Consider the following 22,468-nt stretch of genomic DNA (forward strand, 5'->3'; position numbering starts at 1 on the left):
ATTCATTATTAAACAAATAAATATACGTTAAGAAAGTATATAATTAAAAATGATCAGAATTAATTATATAGATTTATTCGAAATCATCCATCAATTAATATTTTTTGTATGTGTTATGGATGACGTGAATAACGAAATATATTTAACTCTTATGAATATAAGCGAGTACTTGCGGACGCCAAGACTCCCACGTAATATGGTCAGGAGTTGAGTTTCACATTACACTCAATAAAAACAAGCCGTTGACTGGTAGTAGGGCGCGGAAAACAAATTCCATCTGTAAAACTAATTAGGACACTTTCATACAGTTTCCAGACGGTGACGAATAGTTACTAACAACTTGATGTTTCAATTTTCTCGCCGCCGTGCTTGTAAACAATTTTTTTGTGAAAATTATAAATTAAAAAAAAAAAATATTTTTTTTTCTCTTTTTATTTTTCATTTTAAATATAAATTTTCCAAATATTAATTGTACTGTTACAAGTGAAAGTTTTAATTATTCAAATTTCATTATTTCTCAATATTGGAATAATATATTTTTAAATACTCATAAAAAATCTATTGCTGAAAAATAAACAAATTTATTACTAATATAAAATATATATCATTAAAATTGTTTCATTAATAGCAATTCTAGTATATTTGTAAATGCATTTATAATATAGAATAAAAGAATGTTCTTAATAATGTAATAAATAAAACTATATTGTTTTTTATTTTTCTAAATAAGCAATAAAGAAAAACGCGATCGAACGTTTAAATCGAAAATAATATATTTACATTACATATTAATAATATATAAAAGGAGAAAAATATAAAATTCAATTGCACGTTTGTATGAAATATTTACTTTGTTAAATAACTAAGTTACATTGATTCAATTATAGCGTAATTTACATATTCAAATGGTCATTAGAATAGAGAAGATATTTCGAAAAATCATAAAGAATCATTCCAAATTTCCGATATTAATATCTTCATTTATCGTATGATTCGTTATTTAATTTACAATGCAGATCATGATTAATTAAACATTATGCATTCACGCTCAACAATTTCCTACAAACGTTTAACTTTGGTCACTTTGTTTTAATGTTCACTACATACCAGGCGTTCGCGCTACTGTTACCAAAGGCCCATACATATAGTCTCTCATTAATCTTAAGCAATACTTATAGAAAATATACAAATATCTGTGAGAGAAATTATGTAATGTTTAACTTAAATTATTTCATATACACGATAAATATCGAAAGTCTAAATTGTCCCAATGATTATAAACAAGAATGGGCACAATAATAAAAATGGAAATTTTATTCTACTGTTTAATATAATACTTTACTTGTAAAGGCTTGATATTAATGTATAAGATTTAACGAAATAACAAAAGAAAGTACAATAAAAACAATTAAAAATTAGAAATTATTAAATTTTATACATATATAAAAAAAAATATAAAAAAAATTTTAAAATATATATATTAAAAGTAGTAGTTCCTTTATAGTCTCCACAAATCCAGATCCATCAAGTTTTTCCAGGTCAACATTTTGGCATTCACACCATTAAGATGAACTCGATTAACGATTAATCACTTAATCGTACTTAAACCTCAAATACCTTGTAAAAAAAAAAGAAAAAAAGAAAAGAAATTTACACATTAAAGCACTATTATATATCATTTTCATTTCTAAGTTACTAGAATAAAATCTAGTACTTGATGAGTCACTACGTTATTTACACTAACAAGTTACATTACGTAACACTTTAAGTCTCATTATGTCACTAAAAGATCGTAAAAATAATTTATGATCTTAAATACAAGATCAACGATCATGAACAAATGTTGCCATTTGTTCTTGCACCATACTGGCACAGTACATTGTACCATATTTGTTTTGTGCAATTAATTGCATCCCTATTTATAAAGGATAATCATTATAATATAAATACAATTATGTTTAAGGGCGAGATCCACGTGCAGCCTCTTCCAACGCTCGCACTTTAAGCTCGCGCTCACGTTGTTGTCTAAAACACATCCTTCGTTAATCAAATATATATTTGATTCATTTATTACATCATACGAAGGAATGTATTAATATTTATTTTAAGAGACAAACCTTAGATATTCTTCATGATGAGCCACGATCGATGCATGTGGAGGAAAACGCTCACGTTCCATCATGAATTGACGTTGCAATTGTTCATGATGCACTGCCATATCTGCATAAGGTCTTCCCAGAAGTTCCGCTGGATGAAGGCCTAATGCTGGATCACGGGGCATTAAGCCTGGTCGAGGATAGTTAGAACCAGCAGCAGCTATGCAAATAATAAATATTAACACAAATGGAAAGTGTTTCAAATGATTAATCATTATATGAGACTAATATATATATATATTTATAAAATATGGATAAGCAAATATGGAAAAATCCATTAAAATCATGCATCATTGAAAATAAAATAATCTATTGTATAAGGTGAATCAAAAGAAGCAAGACACTTGAATATTTCAGTTAGATTTAATTAGATGTAGTCATACTTTGTATCTTTAAATCCAACAGAAATATTCAGGTATCTTGCTTCTTTTGATTCACCCTGTATATATGTAATACTTATTTACGAATATTTATATACATATAAAATTATATATATATATATATATATATATATATATATATAATACTGTCCTTATTTTTATATTTATAATATATTGTATAAATATTTATTATCGAAAATATAACACTTTAAAGTTATCTTGATATTATAAATAGAAAATATTCATTGAACGATTAATTATTTTTACTTTTTATCACATACACACACCCAATCATACATATCTATGTATACTACTCTTTTATAGCACTCACGCGTACACTCGCACTTGCACCTAAATATGTATAATGTGAATAACTGAAAAACTGTATAACCGAAACAGCTGCTATTTATACTTCGAATAAAAGACTAGAGTTAAAAAAGGGTCGAAAGATTTAATTGCCAGGACATGATGGCATGAGAAAGTAAAGCGATAGATTATGAAAACTTATTGTCATAGATGTTTGTCAAAAGGACTCTTAAGAAAGACTTAGAACATCCTGACTCTGGCACCTACCAGGCAGGGGGAATCCAGCTGCAGCCGCAGCTGCCTCCTGCTGTTGCTGAGCCTGTTGCTGGGCCTGCTGTTGTCCCGGATGTAAGTGCAAGTGCGTATGCGCATGCGTATGCGCGTGAGTGTGAGCGTGATACTCGGGCGAGATGCCAGCCATCTGCAACCGGACTATTGGGTCAGCAGCTAGAGCCAACCGCTCGTCCAGCTGGCCATGGTGATGAGCCGCTACGGGATGGCCAGCCCCTCCACCCGCTGGCCCCCCGCCGGCTGCAGTCGGTATCCCTAAACCCGATAGTACCTCGATCAAATATACCATTTTTGTTTTATGGTGTAAAAATAGTAAACTATACTATCTTCTATCTTTCACATATACATTCCACTCGTCACTGCAGCACTTTGCATTCCTCCAAGATACTTTCACTTAACCGTTCAAAAGAATATCTTTATAAATAATTACAGAAAGTAACTGGCTAAGTTCGAGACGAGTAGATATCGATAAAATGATTAAAAAAAAAAACAAAAAACAATAATTACCTAATCTTTCTAGTCGCTCTCGTTCTAATTGGCTCGGTCCTGGCGGAGCTCCATATATACCAAATTGATGCAAAGCTTGTGGTGGTCCCGAAGGTCCTGCGAGACCTGCAGCCGCATATCGTCGGTGAATTTCCAACCAATGCGGATCAACAGGAGCTGGCATTGGTCTGGGCGTTCCTTTTAATAGTTCCTCCTTTAAACGATCATTTAATTCTCTCTCACGTAGCTCCCTTATCTCGCGTTCTCTCTTCTCACGTTCTAAATGTTCTAGTTCTATACGTTCCCTCGCAGCCGGACCATACATAAAATGGATCATCGACTCGGGTGGAGCAGGGTGTCTAGCAGGTGAAAATGCTGCATGTGGTCTTGCATATTCAGAAAGTTGTCTTAGAGCTGGTGTATCTGTATAAGACCCTGGTCTTGTTCCATACCTATCATATGGAGATACAACAGGTTCGAGTGGACCTCGACTAGGCGGTTTACAAGTTTCAGGTTGTTTTTCTGGAGTTGTCATTTTTCTAGCCTGTTGTGCAGCAACTCTATCGCGTTCTTCTCTTTCTCTCTCTGCTTGTTTCCTTGATCTTTCTTCTCTCTTTCTAGCTAATTTAGAATCAGGCACAGGTTTAAACATCAAATCTGTCCTAGTACATGAATTATTCTCGCCTCGATTCCAATGTCGTAAAAATATTGCAGATTGTGATCTGTGACATTCAGAATCTTCGATTCTTGGTTCAGGAGAAGGTCCGCGTGGACTTGGCGGTTCCTCTGGTTCTGGCTCACCAAGATCCTGTTCCATCTTTGGTTCTTGTACAACTGGTGGTTGTGGTTGAGGAGGTCGATGATGGTGGTGTACAGAACTAGTCGACGTTAAACACGTTGCTGAAACGAGCGACGGTTTACGCTGAGTATTATGTGAACTATGTGATGAAGAGTGACTATGAGAACTATGAGAGGAGATGGTTAACAGTTTGTCGTGATGTAAGGTGGTTGCCTGGTGCATACTAGAAGAATGGTGATGGGTGGCAATAAGATTTTCTCCTTCTTCTCTGGTTGTTACACTAGAGCTTGTACTAGAGTGATGAGCTGTCATCATTGTTGTATTTTCTTGGCTTCTTTGCGGCGATGGTGGTGGGATAGCATGTGGTACTGGTCCATACGAGTATGGTGAAAACGAGGGATAGCCACCAACAGGTGCATATCCAGGATAAGCATGTGGATGGTAAGGATGCATCGCAGTAAATAATGAATGATGCATTAAGGGATGATGAGGATGGAACGGATGAGCCATGTGTGGACTAGGCTGTTGCGCCGGATGCATCACAGGTTGAGGAATAGATGTCGGTGGAGGTGGTAACGTTGGCGTTGGCGATGCTGCCACTGATTGAATCTGTGGCACTGGTTGATTACTTGGCATAGAATGTTTACTTGGTGTGGGTGGTTTACTTGTACTATCTGGATCTTTCTTTATATTTTCCAAACTTGGACCTGGAAAACCTGTCTGAAAACCAGGAACTTTCACTTCTTTCAAACTTTGCAACGGATCTGGTTCAGGAGGAATAATTTCTTGTTTAATTTTTAAGTTTTGTGGCTCCATTGGTGGAGTTCCGGCCAAATTATAAATGCTGGAAGATTTTTCCATAGATAAAATTCCACTTGGTTGAATCGGCTGAAACATATTCGGCGGTTCAACTCTTTCTGGTTCATTACTTTCAGTACGTTCAGATACTCTTTCAGATATTCTATCAGACATTCTACCATCGCGCATTCTTTCTGAAGGTAATCTTTCTTCTGGAATTCTTTCGGACATTCTATTTTCTGATGACATAACCGTTAATCCAAGAGGCTGTGGCGAGCTCGATATTTGAGGAATTTGAGATATACTTGCTGGTATATTTTGGGATATATTGAGATTTAATGGAGGGCCTCCAATACTTTGTGGCAAGCCTTGCGTAGATGACATATTTTCAGAATGTGCACGTAAATTTTGCGTTGGTCCCATATTCTGAGTTGTAGACATATTCTGTGGTATATTTGGTGGTATTTGTATATTTTGGGATAAATTCTGTGGCACATTTTGAACGGGTGGAACATTGGATGTATATTGCATGTTTAATGGTAATCCTTGCTGATTGGATGATATGATTTGTGTACTTTGAATACTTTGTGAACTATTTGGCGGACACATGCTACTTACTGTACTTGTCATTGTTTGAGACAAGTTACGAGGTATGTTTTGATTCATATCATTCATATTTAGTGGCTGTGATGTACTTAAGTTCAACTGTTCTGGTTCTTTCATTTCTTCATTAGAAGGTGACATAGCTGTTTCTACTGGCAGTGGCTCTAATTTTAGTGGTTGATTCATGGCTAAAGGTACATCTTCTATTTGATCTTTAGTTTCCACTGGTTCTTCCAATAATGGTTTTTTATCTAAAGTATGGATAACAGGAACAGATATAGGTAAACTTTGTATAGGACCTGGTACAGGTGTTGAAGTTGGCGTGGGTTCAGAAGGTTCTTCTGGTGTAGTTATAGCTGGACTAACAGGTTCCTCAGGTTGTACGGCAATAGGCGTAGGTTGATTTTCGTTCGTGTCTCCTTCTGTTTCTCTTTCAGGTTCATCCATAAGAGAATTACTATCGGTAGTGAGTGATTCCGAAGGACTTTCTGGTCTGTCACCACGTTTTCGTTTTTGAATTTCCTTATCCTCTTCTGCATCATCCGCTTGGTTTCGTTTTTGAGCTTTCTTTGGTGTTTCTGGTTTACTAGAAGACTTCTTTTTACTTTTATCGGGTGTCTGTTGCTGCTGTTGTTTTTCTTGATCAGGCGTGTCTGTTCCACCAGTACGTCGTGGTCGCGCAGGTCTTGGTGTTTCTTTTGCTTTATTTCGCGTTCGCATTCTACCTGGGCTATCTGGCGACTCCGCAGGCACAGGGCGGAACAAATAAGGAGGAGCGGGCGGTAATTCTCCCGTTTTCTTTAAATGTGCTCTGCATTCCGTACAAAGTAATGATCTATCTTTACCAGCAACCTGATAATCCTTGGAATTAGTTGAGAAACAATGTTGACAGGAATGCGTTGCACCGTTTGTATTAGTATCGCGAGAATCACTATCCTCTTCAGAATTATCGTCTTCTGTCACAGAACTAATTTCTCCTCCAGGATTATTACTTGCTGGTGTCCCAACAGGTACAGTTTCTGGTTCTGAAGCAGGTTCTTTTGTATTGGCGTTAGCAATCGGTGTATCTTTTGGTGGTGTAGGGACTTCTTCCTTAGGAGTTCCTGCCCTAGAATTACGCGTATTTCGAATTCTTCGCAGAGAACCTTGTCGTCGTCTACGATGTGGTCGATTATTATTTGCACCAGGTGTTTTCTTCCACAAATAGTAATACTCAACCAATTCCGGCTACAAATAACAAATGTTATATAATTATTATTTTATTAAATACAATCAATATTTAACATCTATCTTTTTTTACCGTATCTTTATGAGGTAGAAGATCCTTTCTAATGCGGGAGAAATTTTTTCCAAATTGTCGAAGACCTTTGACAAACCGTTTCTATGAGAGAAAGTGATAGTCGATTAATTTTGAGAATAGGTTTCCCTATAGATTATAAAATCAAATTAAAAAAAGAAGTAATATTTAATGTTAATACTTATTTATATTTTACTTACTGTTTCTTCTTCAGACCATTTCTTATCGATGCCTTTGGGCACAGGACATTTAACAAGAGCTTGCAATGCTCTTCCAGGATCATATCCAGAATCATGTAAAGTATCCAAAGCATTGATAGTAGTGTCGTCTCTTGAAGCTGCAACACAACCATCATCCGGAGATCCTCCGTCACACATTCCAGCAAATGCAGCCATGGATCGTGCTGCTCTCAAATACATGAGTAGATCTCCATCCAATGCCATGGCTGGAATCCATCTTAGCTCTTCTCTCTCTTTAGAGAATTCTGGGTCAGGATGCAGCTCTCCAGGAGGGATACCCGGCCGATACTCAGGCAAACGGGCCTGACAAGAAACCAATTCCTGTACCCAAAATTTGGGATTGTGCGCAGTTAGCTCCAATGCCAAAGCAAGTTAGTTATACGCACCTATACTCTGGCTTGTTTATTTAAAACGAATAAAACCAATAATTCTTTTTCTCATTCAAATTTTTACCATGATAACCATACCAAATTATATCAAATTTTATATTTTATTAAATAAAAAATTACGTAAAAATAAAATTTATGTTAAAAAAGCTAAAAATCGTACGACATATATCATCTTCATTGTCTAAAAATCCCATAAACAAATTACAAGCAAGGAAAATTAGAAACACAATTTAAATAAATATTCATTTATACATTAAATTACAAGCGTAGATGGTTCAAGTAACCAATAAAATACAGCTATTTAATGACGACATGTAATTAACACGAAGCATGAGTTACCTTTACCCATAATACCTTTCGATTATTTCACCGTGACTGAAAACCACATAAGTTTCACCGAATGTAAATTCTTATTCTATAGATAAGTATTCCACGCACTATATATTAATATGTGCGTATATCTTAATAGTAATTTCCACTACCTTTTTTTTTATGGAAATTTAGTACTTTTACTTACACCTATATATAGTTTTTCTATAGAGTAATAGTATATTTATTAATTTTAATTATTAACATCCCATTTAGATAGGTATAATATTATTTGTCAATAGGTTAATTTTTAAAATATACTTATCTTTATATATATTACAAGGACACTAAACTACACTTATCTATGACATTTATTTATGACTCATATTTTAAGTGCGCAGAACTATTCTGTTATTTGAACCATCAACATAAAACAACAAAATATACACATATTTTAAAGGATTTCTATGATGTAATATAAATATTTATTACACATAATTGATCTGACAATGCAGAAAAATCTACATATTTCATTTTTTAAATGTAAATGTAGTCTGTACAATGAGTGATTCTATTAATAAGCACACACCATGCACAAAATGTATAGAATATGAATTAATGTAACCAGTAGTTGTAATTCTTGCTAATCACTATATGAGTCATATGTCTCTATACAATCAATTATCATATCATTTAATTCGATGATCACTTTAAAAAATAATATATTTTTTATATAAGATTATGAATAATAGGAAGTAAATTAAAATTAAATAAGAAAAATACCATTTGGTATGCTAATGCTTGCCAATAATTTATCTATTACTTTCTCTCTTTGTTTCTAATTTGAAGTTTATATTTTCCTTAACTATCCCACTTACACAATATGAAATGCATTTTAAATACAACCTATTTTTTTTTGCCTGTACTCATATAATGCATCGGAGAACCACAAGCCTTGAGTTAGGTACGCTGCACAATAGAGCTAAGTAGCAAAAAAGTTTTTGAAGATATATGGCAAACCTGGTGTGAAGGGCCAACTCGAATCTCGCCCTGGGTCCCAGCAGACATCTCCCCCTCCTCCGAAGCTCCACCGTCTTTCTCCAGTGTTTCGAGTGGCTTCAGTCTTCGACTTTCAGTAATTTCCTATCATCCACCCCCTGAACCGTATATTTTTTCTATCAGTATATTTGCAGTAATTATTTAAGGTGCATTATGCTTAACATGCTGTCTTTTAACTATCATTCTACGTTGAAGTGATATATTATTATAAATTTCAATATAATTTTAAGATAAATATGCAACAAATAGTATGAATTTAATGATCATTCTAAAATGATTTAATGGAGCTAACTTTTCTATGAAAGTATATTTTAAGTTATAGATTTTTCTCTTGATACTCATATAATTTTACAAGTCTTGTGAAATTATTATACTGATAATATATTTAGAACTAAACACCAGGTAAACCATGTGTTAACAAAAAGTTATAGAATTAATTTCAATTATCAGTAGCAAATTGCAGAACGATTCATGCAAAATATTAGCATTATTTTTTATTACAATTTAAACTCTGTAAGCTCTAATAAGTTTATAACAAATAATACAATTTGAAAAAATAATTGCAAAACATAACATAATGTAATGGCTACTAGTAGTATCAGCAATTATAATAGATCATGAAAGAAAAACATTAATATATTGATTCGCTGATGTAATCGATTACAGAAAAAAGCTTATTAGAGATACTAGACTTTAAATTTTATTTAAAAAAAACTCATGCAATCATGTGCATTAAAGTTACATACTATAAAAATTAGTTTAGATTACTTTGCAAAATAAAATATGTTGATCTTTCAACAAAGGCTGCGTTTCATATCAAAGACATTTCTGCAAATATATATTGAGGCTTCGTGTTAATTACCTATCAGAAATGTTGTAAAGATATTTAACCATCAATACAAATAGATGTACATTATTATATTTACTATTTTCCTTGCTATGTTCTAATCTATAATTCTAATTGTATTTAGGAAAAAAATACATATAAAAATAACTACTTACATAAAAATTATTAATATTATAACATATAAAACATGGGCAAACCTATAAATTGACTGATGGGATAATATAAAAAACTTGCATATTTCAATAACTTTAAAGCCTGAAATATCTTAGATTTTTCAAGTGGTCTTAAGTCACGGTGAAAGCAATAAATAGCATAAGATCAAGCTTTTAACAAACACAATCTTATGCTCTTTATTGCAACTACTACCATTTCTACGAAACTTACGAAAATATAACCTACGGTTAAAATTTGATTGAGTCATTAGCACGACCTGACGACACGATGAAAAAGAACGAAGAAAAAATGAAAGAGAAAGAGAGAAAGAGAAAAAGAGAAGGGAGGGAGGGAGAGAGAGAGAGAGAGAGAGAGAGAGAGAAAGAGAAAGATGGAGAAAAAAGAGAAGGAGAAAAAAACTATTTGCACAATTTCATCATATGGACGGAACGCCAACGGAAACGTGCATCTTTCCTTTTCGTAATTTTTCGAAACAGCTTATGAGAACTTTTCAGCTTGATGCTTCCGACACAAAGACAAATTATTTTTGTTTGATTTTTTTCCCGACATTTTTTAAATATAAAATTGAAGAAGAATTATAAAATACCTTCCTGAGCACACGTCGAAATAATGTGGAATGCCATAAAATTTCAAGGCAAACTCACTCACCCGTATTCCGAAATGCCTCAAAGATGATGCGCTCGCATTGTTTCCTCTAATGCCGCTCGTTTCAGCGACAACGCACGCGCTGAATTGTCCGTACGATTGTTGACTTCTAACTAAAAAATCGAAGAATGATCCTCCGTTAAATCAGGTCTCAGTCGCTCCTCAAGTTACCTTGTACGAATCAGTAGCCACAACACCCAAACGCCGCCATCTTGTACTACGTTTGTTTCGTTTTTCTTTTGTGGGGGTGCGATCCAATTCCACACGTTCCGCACTTCTTAATATACTCCCTTTAATTATTCACTTGACTGAGGAAACGGTTCTTCTTTTTCCAAGTTTTTTAAAAAACATATTTTTTAACATTCTTGAATATACATTATAAATTAATATAAAATTAAACAAAAAATATTATTCGTAAATATATACGTAATGTTAGTACATGGTCATTACAGTCTATAGACTAACTTCTATTGACTATACTATGTTAGTTGGTAGTCTATATATCGATGAGGACTGCTTTTCAACTGTGTTCTCTGTTCGTAAAGATCTTGAAACCTGTTTGGAGAAGCTCCGCATATAATTTTCAATATACGGTGAAATATTCAAATAAAATGGCTAAGAAAACAGCACTTTTATTAATAGCTAATGGATCCGAGGAAATGGAAGCTGTAATAACAGCGGACGTCTTACGTCGTGGCGGAGTATGTAGAATTATTATATGATATAACCTTCAAAATGATAATTGCGCAATCAGCATAAAGAGTAAATCGATTATGCATATGTTATACATTGTGCACGGTTTTAGAATGAAATACCTTTTGAATATACATTGTACCATTTTATTTTAGGTTTCTGTTACCATAGCAAGCTTAGATGACAATGAATGCGTTAAGTGTAGTCGTGATGTAAAAGTTTGCGCTGACACTAAGTTTACTAATGTCAGTGACAAGAAGTATGACGTTATCATACTACCTGGAGGACTCAATGGCTCGAAAGCATTTGCAGAGGTAAATGTTTTTTTTACTTAATTATATTTCTTAAAGATTAATAAATTACTTTCATGGAAATTAGTCAGCTGATGTTGGCAAGCTATTGCAAGAACAAGAAAAAGAAAATAGACTTATTGCTGCTATCTGTGCAGCACCAACTGCTTTAAAAGCACATGGTATTGCTAAAGGAAAACGCGTTACTTCATACCCAGCAATGAAAGATCAGATGACCGATGATTATGAATACTCAGAAGATCTTGTAGTTGTGGATGGTAGGAATTATTTTCAGTATAAATCTACCTAAAACATAAAATCATTTTTATTATTAGTTTATTATTCTTTTCAAAATAAATACGACAAATTTTGCACTCTTTAAGGTAATCTAATTACAAGCAGAGGTCCTGGAACGGCATTCGCATTTGGTTTGACTCTTGTTGAAAAATTAGTAAGCAAAGAAACAGCTACTACTGTTGCAAAAGGAATGTTGTATGAAGGTTAAAAATATAAATTATAATTACATTAATGATAGGTAACAATTTTTATAAAATATTGTTGCTATGTTTACAAGTATATTATAAGCATTATAATACATTTAAGCTTTGTCATATTATTATCATTAAATAAATCTAATATATGGGCTGCATTCCCTTTTATAATTTATATCTTCATAGAGTAAAGATAGCTTGCGTTTAGATAAATTTATTTATTTTATTTAGATGATGAATCATTTAAAGCGCAATTCCAAAATTAGTTCTGATTTCTGATTTGTTAATGATCACTAAATATAAGATCTTATTTAATATGTACGACTCTGTAATTTAATGTATTTTTAAAATATATTTATATAATCTATATACATATATATTTATAAAATATATATTTATATATTCTATATACATATATTTATAAAATATATATTCAAGAATCTGTATGTAAAAACGGTGTTAATAATTAAATAATTATATTACTTTATGTAAAATATCCATCATTTTTTTATTTTAATTATTTGCTGTATGTATATATATAGATACATATATATATGTTTTGATTCATATCTTTTCCGCGTATCGTTGAAGTACATGCATGAAGTGCAGTAAAATAATATATAAAAACAAAATGATCGAAATTTATAGATATTTTTATTTACGATTAAGCCGGTAAAGAAATAATTGTATTATTTATTCAGTATATATCATTGAAAAACTATGTAAGTTGCAGTTTACTGTATAAAAACAAATATTGATATAATACAGAACATAACCTATTAAACAATATTCGTTCGAATTTTCTAGTTTTTAAAATAAAATGGTTTCTCGTATCAACTTTCTTAAAAAAGGACGATCGTTGACAACTGCTGTCAGATCTAAACGACGAGTTGTTGTTACTGGGTTAGGACTTATATGTCCTCTCGGTGTTGGTGTACAACATGCTTGGAAGAATCTTCTTGAATCTAAATGTGGAATAACTAAATTATCTGATTTAGATTATGAGAAATTACCTTGTAAAGTGGGTAAGAAATTTCTATACAGTTAAGCGTAATCAACAAATAATATTTATGTATAACTAAAAATTAAAGTTTATATTCATTTTAGCTGCTTTGATACCTAAAGGGGATCAGTCACATGAACTAAATATAGAATCATATTTTTCTAAAAGTGAATTAAGAACAATGTGTCCTGCTACAGCTTATGCACTGATATCTTCAGAAGAAGCTCTTTCTGATGCAAGATGGAAACCGGAAGAAGAAAATGATAAAAGAGATACAGGAGTAGCTGTTGGTATTGGAATGATTGACTTAGTAGATGTATGTTCAACATATGAAGCTTTAAAAAAAGGATATAGTAAAGTCAGTCCTTATTTTGTACCACGAATTTTACCAAACATGGCAGCAGGTCATATTAGTATTAAATATGGATTTCGAGGACCCAATCATTGTGTATCAACTGCCTGTGCAACTGGAGCACATGCTATTGGTAGAGTAAAACATTAACATTATTAAATTAACCAAACATAAAGTATATGTTAAAATTAAAATGATCCTATCGTTTAGGTGATGCATTTCGTTTTATACGTGGAGGTGAAACTAACGTTATGGTTTGTGGTGGAGCCGAAGCATGTATCAGTCCGTTAGCTGTTGCAGCATTTTGCCGTCTTCGTGCACTCAGTACTTCTAGAAATGATTTTCCTTATGAAGCATCAAGACCATTTGACAGAGACAGAGATGGTTTTGTAATGGGAGAAGGATCTGCTATATTAGTACTAGAAGAATTAAATCATGCTCTTAGTAGACAAGCTCCTATATATGCAGAAATTCTAGGATATGGGCTTTCAGGAGATGCAGCGCATATAACAGCTCCTAGTGAAGATGGTACTGGTGCTTTATTAGCAATGGATAGAGCAGTAAAAGATGCCGGCATAGAAATCTCAGAAATCACATACATAAATGCACATGCTACTTCAACTCCATTAGGTGATACTATTGAATTAAAAGCTGTAGAATCTCTTATGGGAGAACATAGTAAAAACGTGTATATATCTAGTACAAAAGGAGCGCATGGGCATTTATTAGGTGCAGCAGGAAACTTAGAAGCTGTCTTTACTATCATGGCTATAAAGGATGCTGTGATACCACCTACTATAAATTTACATAATTTAGATACAAAAACAAGCTTACATTTAGTACCTAACGAAAAAAAAAATTGGTCCGCTACTAGCAGACGAATAGCTTTAAAGAATGCTTTCGGTTTCGGTGGAATAAACGCATGTCTTTGTTTTGCAGAATATATTGTTTAAAAAAAGATCAAACACATTAAGCATTCCATCACATTAAGAAAACATAATATGCTATATACGTTCAGTACAGATAAACAGACGTCATTTTATACGCAAATAATAATAAAATCATTGTAAGTATCTTCATACATTTGTTATAAACAAGTTAAACAAACAAACAAACAAAAAATTGATAATGAATCTAATCTCAGTCATCAACTATTACAATAACTTAAATATTTTAAATAATTTTATGCAAAAATATACAATGTGTACAAATTACATGATTTAGGATAAATTTTTTTTATATTGAGAACTTATCACATTAAAATTACACAAAAAGAGATATAAACTGGAATAATAAAATATATATTAGAATGCAACATTTATTTTATATTAAGTTTTCAATAATCTTCAATCAATGATACTATCGTAATAGCGGGATTACGAATAATCGTGATCACGTCGCAACATAAACAATGTTTTTGAAGTTTTAACAATTCAAGAAAATAAAATATTCTCTAATTATATTATATTGTAATTAATTAGATGTATGCCCAATATTGTAACATACTTTTTTTGTGTATCAGATTTAAATTTGTCACATTATGACCAAGATATGCTGGTATAAAAAGCCTGCATTGATTCCAGTTATACAAGTATGTTGGATTACGTTCGATTTAATTCTGAACTGTAGTTGTATACAGATAACTCTGTATGATAATAAAACATTATCTAACTTTACAGATAACTGTGAATTCAATGCACAGGTTTGGCAAACACATACCTTTTATTGTAGTTGAATTTAGTTGTGTATAAAATAACTAAATTCAACAAATATATCAATGATTTTTTTGATAAATTATTTTATATATTTCTATTATGTATGATCAAATGATATTTTATTCACATTGGAAAATGATTTTCCAATGATAACAATTATTCAAAATACATCTATAATATTCACGTTTCTACTGGCAGTAAATTAATATAAAAAAAAGAAGAGGAAAATCATATCCTATTAAGTAACTGTACCTAGTAGGAATTTCTAATCAGGAATGATAAAAGGCTTATCATGGCCGCAGAGAATTGCAAAACGTTTTATAAGTGTTTCTCGAAGTTCCTTACGTTTCTCAAGGACTTGACACATTCGAGATTTAAATTCCAAAACTTCCTCTGCAGGAATATAACTTTCTTTTTCCTCGTCATCTGACAAGTAACAATCCTGTATACAAATAATGTTTATGAACCATCACTTACGAGTATCGTAATTGCGTACAATAATTTTTTTCTTTATTTTTTTCCCCACTAACCTCCAGCATTTGTGTAAGTGTTGGACCTCCACCTCGTTCTTTTAGCAAAGAAATACTAGAATTGGAATGAACAGGTTTATCGGACGTTCGTATATCGTGACAATCACCTTCATGATTACAACAACTATCGCTGCAAGCTACTTCAGAGCCTTCTGGTGTACTAGGAAAAGATGGACTACTAATATTGTGTTCAGATGAATAACCACAATCTTGAGATGATGGTTCACTTGATGAACGGCTTTTTCTATCAGCCATAAGTAAATCAAAGCGCTTTTTCATCTCTATCTCTACCTCTACCCAAGTATATCTTCTGTTTGGCTCACCTATTAAATCACCAACTATTTTTTTGGTCACAGGATCTTTACAATCAAGGAGATTATGCCAATGTTCACCTTCAATTTTATCAGAAAAGTCCTATATTTTATGATTAATAAATAAATTGTATATAATTGCGTTCGTTATAATTAAAAACAAATTAATAAGCTCCATGAAAGTTTACATTACCTTACAAGAATTACAATTTTCAAATAATTCTTCTTCAGAAAATTGTTTTGCTTCTGAATTAATTTCTTCTATTTGATTTTGACTCATGCTTTGACCTTTCGCCTTTGATTCAGAAGCTATTTTTTTTAAACTACCTTTTTGCGGGCTTGAAGCTTTTTTCGCAGAATATGACGGTAATTGTATTTGGTTTTGAGATTTTACTATAATAGTTGTCTTTGCTTTTTTTAAACAATCAGGACATTTGCATGTTGGTGCACCTTTATTTTTAGGATCTAAAACTTGCAACTGGACAAAAAATTTCTATAAGAATACGAAAGGTATTTTGTACGTATATATATAATTAAATATACGTTACTTATACCTTATGTCGATCAATATTTTGTGTTGTTGGTTTTAATTCCATACAAAAAACACATGTTTCATTACTTTCACTTCTTTTTTCATTTGAACACTAAACATTAATACAGAATAAAATAATATATCTGATAATACAAAAAGAAGTAAAAATGATAATAATTATATAATATCATACATGACATGAATTTTCCTTCTCCTCCGCTTCATAACGACGTTCTTTCTTCTTCTTTCGTTTTAATCTCATTTTTTCTCGTCGTTGTTGTTTGACCATTTCTTCTCTTGTTAGTTCTTCATATAAAAGTTCTAATTGTGAAATTCCTTGTTTAAGTTCTACTGCCATCTAAGAGAACAAGAAGTGTCAATTAACAAATAATAAAATAAATCGATAATAATAAAAGGAAAACATTTACAACATTTACCTGAAAATTTCTAGATAATGCATCAATCGCAACTGCTACTAACACCTTATAAACTGTTTCTTCTTCTCTTAATCGTCGGTGGACCTTATGCAAACGGTCCGCCACACATATTCCCAGACAAGTGAGTACTTCTTCTTGGGCAATTTCTAACGTTTTCGCGTGTCTTTCTCTAAGATATAAATAAATCATTATTCGACATTAAAAAATATAATTTCTTATCTTATATTGAAAAAAGATATTTCTAAAACAATAGAACTATACCTTCCCATAAGTTCTGGTTGAGCACGACCTATAAGTGTACTGATATATTCTGTACTAGTTGGTAAATGAACATGACGATCAGGTATACATCGTTTAATTCCGGAATATAAAGCAGCTACGTAACCTGTTTCTTTCGTATGTTCATGTTCTGTTGTTAAAAGAGATGATGCCAGAAGAACCTTTGTTCGACATTCAGCACAAAATCTAAAATATTAATTAATATCAAGATCGTTTTTAACGAATATATATGTGAATACGTATCCACGTATATACGTACCTATGCTTACGTAAATAGGATTCTAACGTGGCCTCAAGAGTATCAGCTTCAATTAAAGCAAGTTCTTGTCTACATTCTAATTCCATACAATCCCAAACTTCTCTCCATGCGCTTGGCAGAGGTTTCATACGTTGTATTTCCAAAGAATGCAACACACATCTTCGTGATTTTTTATTTCTTGGTTGTTTCTCTACTAAATTATTTAATCTTGCACTGAAATATTTTGGAAAAGTATTTTTTATGTATATATAGGGTATCTCAGCTAAATGGGATCACTTAAATATCTCCTTTATTTTCAATTTTATAAAAAAACTTTAATTGAAAAAGTTGCACTTTGCAGGGAAAATCTAATGGTAAAAAATAAAATAAAATAAAAAAATAAATTTTTTTCAAGGTCATTTTTCAACGAAACTTCCAAGTTATTGATATCTTTTTAAATGGCACCCTACATTTTTTTGCGATATTCTTGTAGAGCCTAAGAAAACGAATTTAATGATCCATTACATATATAAAAGTAATTAGACAATATTATATTTTTAAAAACAAAATGATTATATTACCTATGTCCTTGTAACATGGTACATAATAACTGAGGAGACTGCAACATATCATCATTTATTGATACTAAACCATCTGGAGTAATAATCAATGGATCTAGTGCAGGATGTCCGGATTTACTTAGCTCAGAAAATAATCTTTCAACACTAAACAGAAATAATATTTTAGATGTAAATATTGCATAATATAGCCTTAAAAAACATTAAAAAAAAAGTTTTTTCGAACTATTTTTTTGTCAGGTTATCGCAAGTACTTGAAAAATCGTGACTAGAGTTATGTCGGACACCCTGTATACAGGATGATTGATTCTTAATTTACGGCACAAAGTTTAAAGGATGATAAGTACACTACAAATATTTTATATATAGCAATGTATGAGCCTAAATGTTTAGACACTCGCATAATTGCATTTCAGTCGAGTTGGTTGAGAAGTTTGACGCAAGAATTTTGGTTGCTTTTGTAATTGCTCGGAAAATGTATGCCAATCATGGATGGCATTGATGTTTCTGATTATGTACCATATATACTCAATGGTATCATTTTGGAGAAATTGTTAAGAAATCATTGTAAATAAATAATTGTAAAAACAAAAAAATAAGTCAATAAATAATTTGTTTTAATTCTTGTGCAATTCTTATGTTTCCCAAATAGTCTGTAACATGCACACTTCACGGCGTGGTGCCCCATTCAGTGGCGTCACTCCAGCAGAGCGGACTACCGTAGCGAAAAGATTATAGTTTGTACCATAAATTAAGGATCATTCTATATATTACCTTCTTCTACAACCAACACATGGTACAGCGTGTCCCAAAATAGATAGTATATCTTTAAAGGTTATTACAAAAGATTCTTTAATTTCTTCTTTTGTAAGCATATCCAACTTTCTAGTAAATTCATCTAGTTGCTTTCCACGAACGAGTGGACTAACACAGATTGCTCCTAGGCCATTTACATCCATGATCATCTATTTAAATAAATAGTTTTAAATTTTAATAGAAATTTATTTATCAAATTATAAATAATTTTATATTTTTATGATTGTTTTAGTCTTAGTCTATTGTCATAATTATCAGCACACTTATTTCATGTAATTGCTAGACAAATTATTAATATTGTAGATGTTTAAAATATACAACATTTAAATTAATGTGTCAAATAATTATGCTACAGGCAAATTTTAATAGAATATTTTTTTTATAATTTGTGTACCAGCAAACGTCAAAGTTACTTTTTTAAAAATAAAATTCATGTTATTATTTAATTTCCATCTAGTTACCAAGTAGACTGCTTCTCATTTGTTACATATATGTATTATTTTTCAAAACGTAAAACTTGTAGATGAAAGTAAATTTAAGATAACTGTGTAATAATGTTTAGTGTAAAATCTATATTGACAGAAATTCTGTAATTACCGTAAAATCTTTGTTAAATGATTGCAATGTAAAAAGTAATAGAATTTGTATGTTAAAAGTAAAATATAATTATTAGTACACTGAGCATGTACTCCTCTGTCAATGTTAGGTTAAGTCACACACATAGAAACGTCTATCTTCTTATGCAAGTTTTTTAAGGATTTAATTTTCCAGAATTTTATAATAGAAGCTTTAAAAAAAGTAATGTTGAAATAAATTATCCTCACCGTAAGATTTTCATCAACGATTAGTAACATTTGTCTTCGCGTCAGATCGACCCGGTCGTCATCCCGCCAAACATTTATTAATTTGGCCATTATTTTCAGACTTTATTCTTTTATTCTTAATGGTTTTTAATTATCGAAACTAATACTTTTCGTTTATGTATGATCGTATAAGACTTTAAAACTATGATAATCTTACGACACGTTGAATACGAAAACAAGTAGAAGACGTCATACGTCTGCCATTTGCAAGTAGTCTGTCACTTCCGTCCTGCGTGCATTGTCCCGTTTGCTTCTCTAAACGCGTCATTCTAGAGCTCCTCCGATCATATCGCGCCCATCAACGTAATTCCCATTACATTTCTGATATTTACTTCTTTTTATCTATAGTACAATTCTTATATATAAACCAATTTCTTAATTTATTAAATTTGTTTTACTCTTTTTTCACGATAAACTTTAATATTACATTCTTTCCCTTTTTTCCAGATATTATCTAATTACGTAAATTGCAGACCCGAATAATAGAAAAACTTATTTAAATTTTCAGTTCCTATTAGTTTTTCTTCATTTTAATGATTTTACAATGGCGTAAGTTATGTAATCAATGTGAGATATTCCATCTACATGGAATCAACGAATGTTTATCTACCTCTCTTTTAATATGGCATTGGTCCTCGGGGACTCACAATGAACTGTTCATTTAAACGATATCGGTCCCTGTCAATTGAGCGTAATTGACAATTATTTACGAAATGTTGCTTTAACGAAAAACATAAAAAATATTGATGCTTCATTTAGAAAATTGTGGGAATAGCATTTTATAGTACACAATAATCTAAGATATTTTCAATGATACATATATTTTACTATCACATTATTATAATAGAATTATTTTAGAAATGTAACATCGTATTGTGAGCGAATTTGATTTTCCCGCGATTAAATTGAATGCTATCAGATTAGTACGTTTGAAAATAGATTCAAGTTTAAGGTTGTTTATTACCCCGGCATAAAAGTGTCTAAAACAGTGTATCAGCCGTTGATGTATCAGGCATAGTTCTTAACCGGTTTTAGTGAGCAAGCCTCATTCGAAAAATAAAAGCTCTCCAGGAGACATTATCAATAAAAACAGACGTTCGATTAATTTTTATTGTTATCAAGACAATTGAACACCGACAATTGAACATCGAAATTTTCTTCTCTATATAGATAATAATAAGTTTAAATAATTTATATTTTCGATTATTTAACATTTATTTAAATCATTCAAGATATACATGTGAAATATAATTAAGTAATATTTAAACGATAGTACATTTATTTAAACATTAAATAATTCATAATACATCTAGATCGAACGTTCGTTTATTCCTCCGATTATCAAAATATATCGAAACAGTATTATTTCATATTTCAGCGAGTGAACATTGAAACTTTCTTTTCCAGGCGAGCTTTTAAAGTATAAGTATTGATGTACCGTCATTCTCGAAATTCACCGTTAAACTAGCTTTGTTGTTCTCTATAAAAGTTCTTTTATTCAATGTTTTTTATAAGACTTTCCGAAGGTTGCATTTGTATAACATATATAATACTGGAAATAAATAGAATTTTCTTTTACGGAAAGTATTATAAACAACATTGAATAAAAGAACTTTCATAGAGGACAATGAGCCAGTCTAATCGTGGATTTCAAAGAGGAAGGTACGTCGAACTTATATTCGCTGATTTTAAACTATTAATTATATTTTCTTCGATTAATTAACAATTATTTAAGGTATATCAAACACTCTAATGTACTCTGCTAATACTTATCATTGTTTGAATAGAAAATCATTTTAATATATTTTTATTTTATGTTTTTAGAGATGAATGTTTTAACGTTACTGCGCTGAATTGTAAAAAAATTCTTCGCTGACTCTTATTGTTTTCCAATCAGTTTTCTGTTAGATTTCGACGTGTAAACGTCGTTACACAGAAGTATATAAAAGTTCACAAGTCCCCTTTTTTATCTACGCAGTTTCATTTTAGTTACTACGGGGACTACCAGAAGGCGATAGTAATTAGTACCAGTAAGGCGACAATTTCAAATTGTCAATTAACTTTTAATAAAATATCAAATCAAAATGATTTTTTATTAACATGTATTATTTACAATTCAATGTTTAAACAAATAAGCAATTGTTTCCATAATAATTATTCATCCATAAGTTATGCTTATGTTTTAGATTAGCCTGTATTAAAATATTTAATTTAAATATTTTATAATTATTGTGTATTACGAATTACTTAATGTTTAAAAAATTTACTATGGTTTAAACATTACTTAATTATACTCTAAATATATTATATCATGTGTGTTTAAAAAATTGAAAAATAATTATTTATAGCTTACTTGTATGGAGCAGAAAGTTTCGATGATCACTCGCGTCGGAATACGAAACAATACTTTTCAATATATTTCGATAATCAAAAGAACATGGAGCATTTGATTTTTATAACGTTGCATGACAACTTCCAATTTTCGGTTTACCTGTAATAAGATATCGAAATAAAATGACTTTATAATTGAAATATGTTACAAGTCATTTAATATTTAAATAA

General features: G+C 31.3%; 4 protein-coding genes across 12 annotated transcripts; 2 read left to right on the top strand and 2 right to left on the bottom strand.

The window, feature by feature from the left end:
• Positions 1 to 1,706: 1,706 nt before the first annotated feature.
• LOC106793098 (arginine-glutamic acid dipeptide repeats protein) lies at positions 1,707 to 11,029 on the bottom strand. Of its 9 annotated transcripts, XM_014759730.1 has the most exons (9): positions 10,950 to 11,029; positions 10,782 to 10,891; positions 9,074 to 9,210; positions 7,317 to 7,676; positions 7,120 to 7,200; positions 3,641 to 7,046; positions 3,110 to 3,388; positions 2,118 to 2,316; positions 1,707 to 2,037 (listed from the first exon to the last, which is right to left on the bottom strand). In XM_014759730.1, the coding sequence occupies exons 3-9, from the start codon at positions 9,119 to 9,121 to the stop codon at positions 1,959 to 1,961; spliced, it is 4,452 nt and encodes a 1,483-aa protein (XP_014615216.1). In that variant the 5' UTR covers positions 9,122 to 9,210; positions 10,782 to 10,891; positions 10,950 to 11,029; the 3' UTR covers positions 1,707 to 1,958. The 9 variants fall into 9 exon arrangements, with proteins under 9 accessions (XP_014615216.1, XP_014615219.1, XP_014615218.1 ...); XM_014759733.1 differs by having other exon boundaries at positions 7,317 to 7,658; positions 10,782 to 11,028; XM_014759732.1 differs by having other exon boundaries at positions 1,707 to 2,025; positions 10,782 to 11,028.
• A 190-nt stretch (positions 11,030 to 11,219) lies between these two features.
• On the top strand, positions 11,220 to 12,410 carry LOC106793099 (protein deglycase DJ-1zDJ-1). The gene is made up of 4 exons (XM_014759740.1): positions 11,220 to 11,479; positions 11,627 to 11,785; positions 11,850 to 12,039; positions 12,145 to 12,410. The coding sequence occupies exons 1-4, from the start codon at positions 11,285 to 11,287 to the stop codon at positions 12,264 to 12,266; spliced, it is 666 nt and encodes a 221-aa protein (XP_014615226.1). The 5' UTR covers positions 11,220 to 11,284; the 3' UTR covers positions 12,267 to 12,410.
• A 409-nt stretch (positions 12,411 to 12,819) lies between these two features.
• LOC106793129 (3-oxoacyl-[acyl-carrier-protein] synthase, mitochondrial) lies at positions 12,820 to 15,283 on the top strand. The gene is made up of 4 exons (XM_014759786.1): positions 12,820 to 12,974; positions 13,060 to 13,277; positions 13,360 to 13,740; positions 13,818 to 15,283. The coding sequence occupies exons 2-4, from the start codon at positions 13,073 to 13,075 to the stop codon at positions 14,558 to 14,560; spliced, it is 1,329 nt and encodes a 442-aa protein (XP_014615272.1). The 5' UTR covers positions 12,820 to 12,974; positions 13,060 to 13,072; the 3' UTR covers positions 14,561 to 15,283.
• Positions 14,912 to 20,214, bottom strand: LOC106793128 (gametogenetin-binding protein 2-like). The gene is made up of 11 exons (XM_014759784.1): positions 19,868 to 20,214; positions 19,002 to 19,192; positions 18,231 to 18,374; positions 17,671 to 17,883; positions 17,394 to 17,597; positions 17,133 to 17,301; positions 16,889 to 17,053; positions 16,718 to 16,807; positions 16,357 to 16,641; positions 15,853 to 16,266; positions 14,912 to 15,764 (listed from the first exon to the last, which is right to left on the bottom strand). The coding sequence occupies exons 1-11, from the start codon at positions 19,955 to 19,957 to the stop codon at positions 15,588 to 15,590; spliced, it is 2,142 nt and encodes a 713-aa protein (XP_014615270.1). The 5' UTR covers positions 19,958 to 20,214; the 3' UTR covers positions 14,912 to 15,587.
• Between the last annotated feature and the right edge of the window lie 2,254 nt (positions 20,215 to 22,468).

Source organism: Polistes canadensis, unplaced genomic scaffold (genome assembly GCF_001313835.1).
Source record: "Polistes canadensis isolate GaletaPanama2010 unplaced genomic scaffold, ASM131383v1 scaffold_11, whole genome shotgun sequence".
Lineage (NCBI taxonomy): Eukaryota > Metazoa > Arthropoda > Insecta > Hymenoptera > Vespidae > Polistes > Polistes canadensis.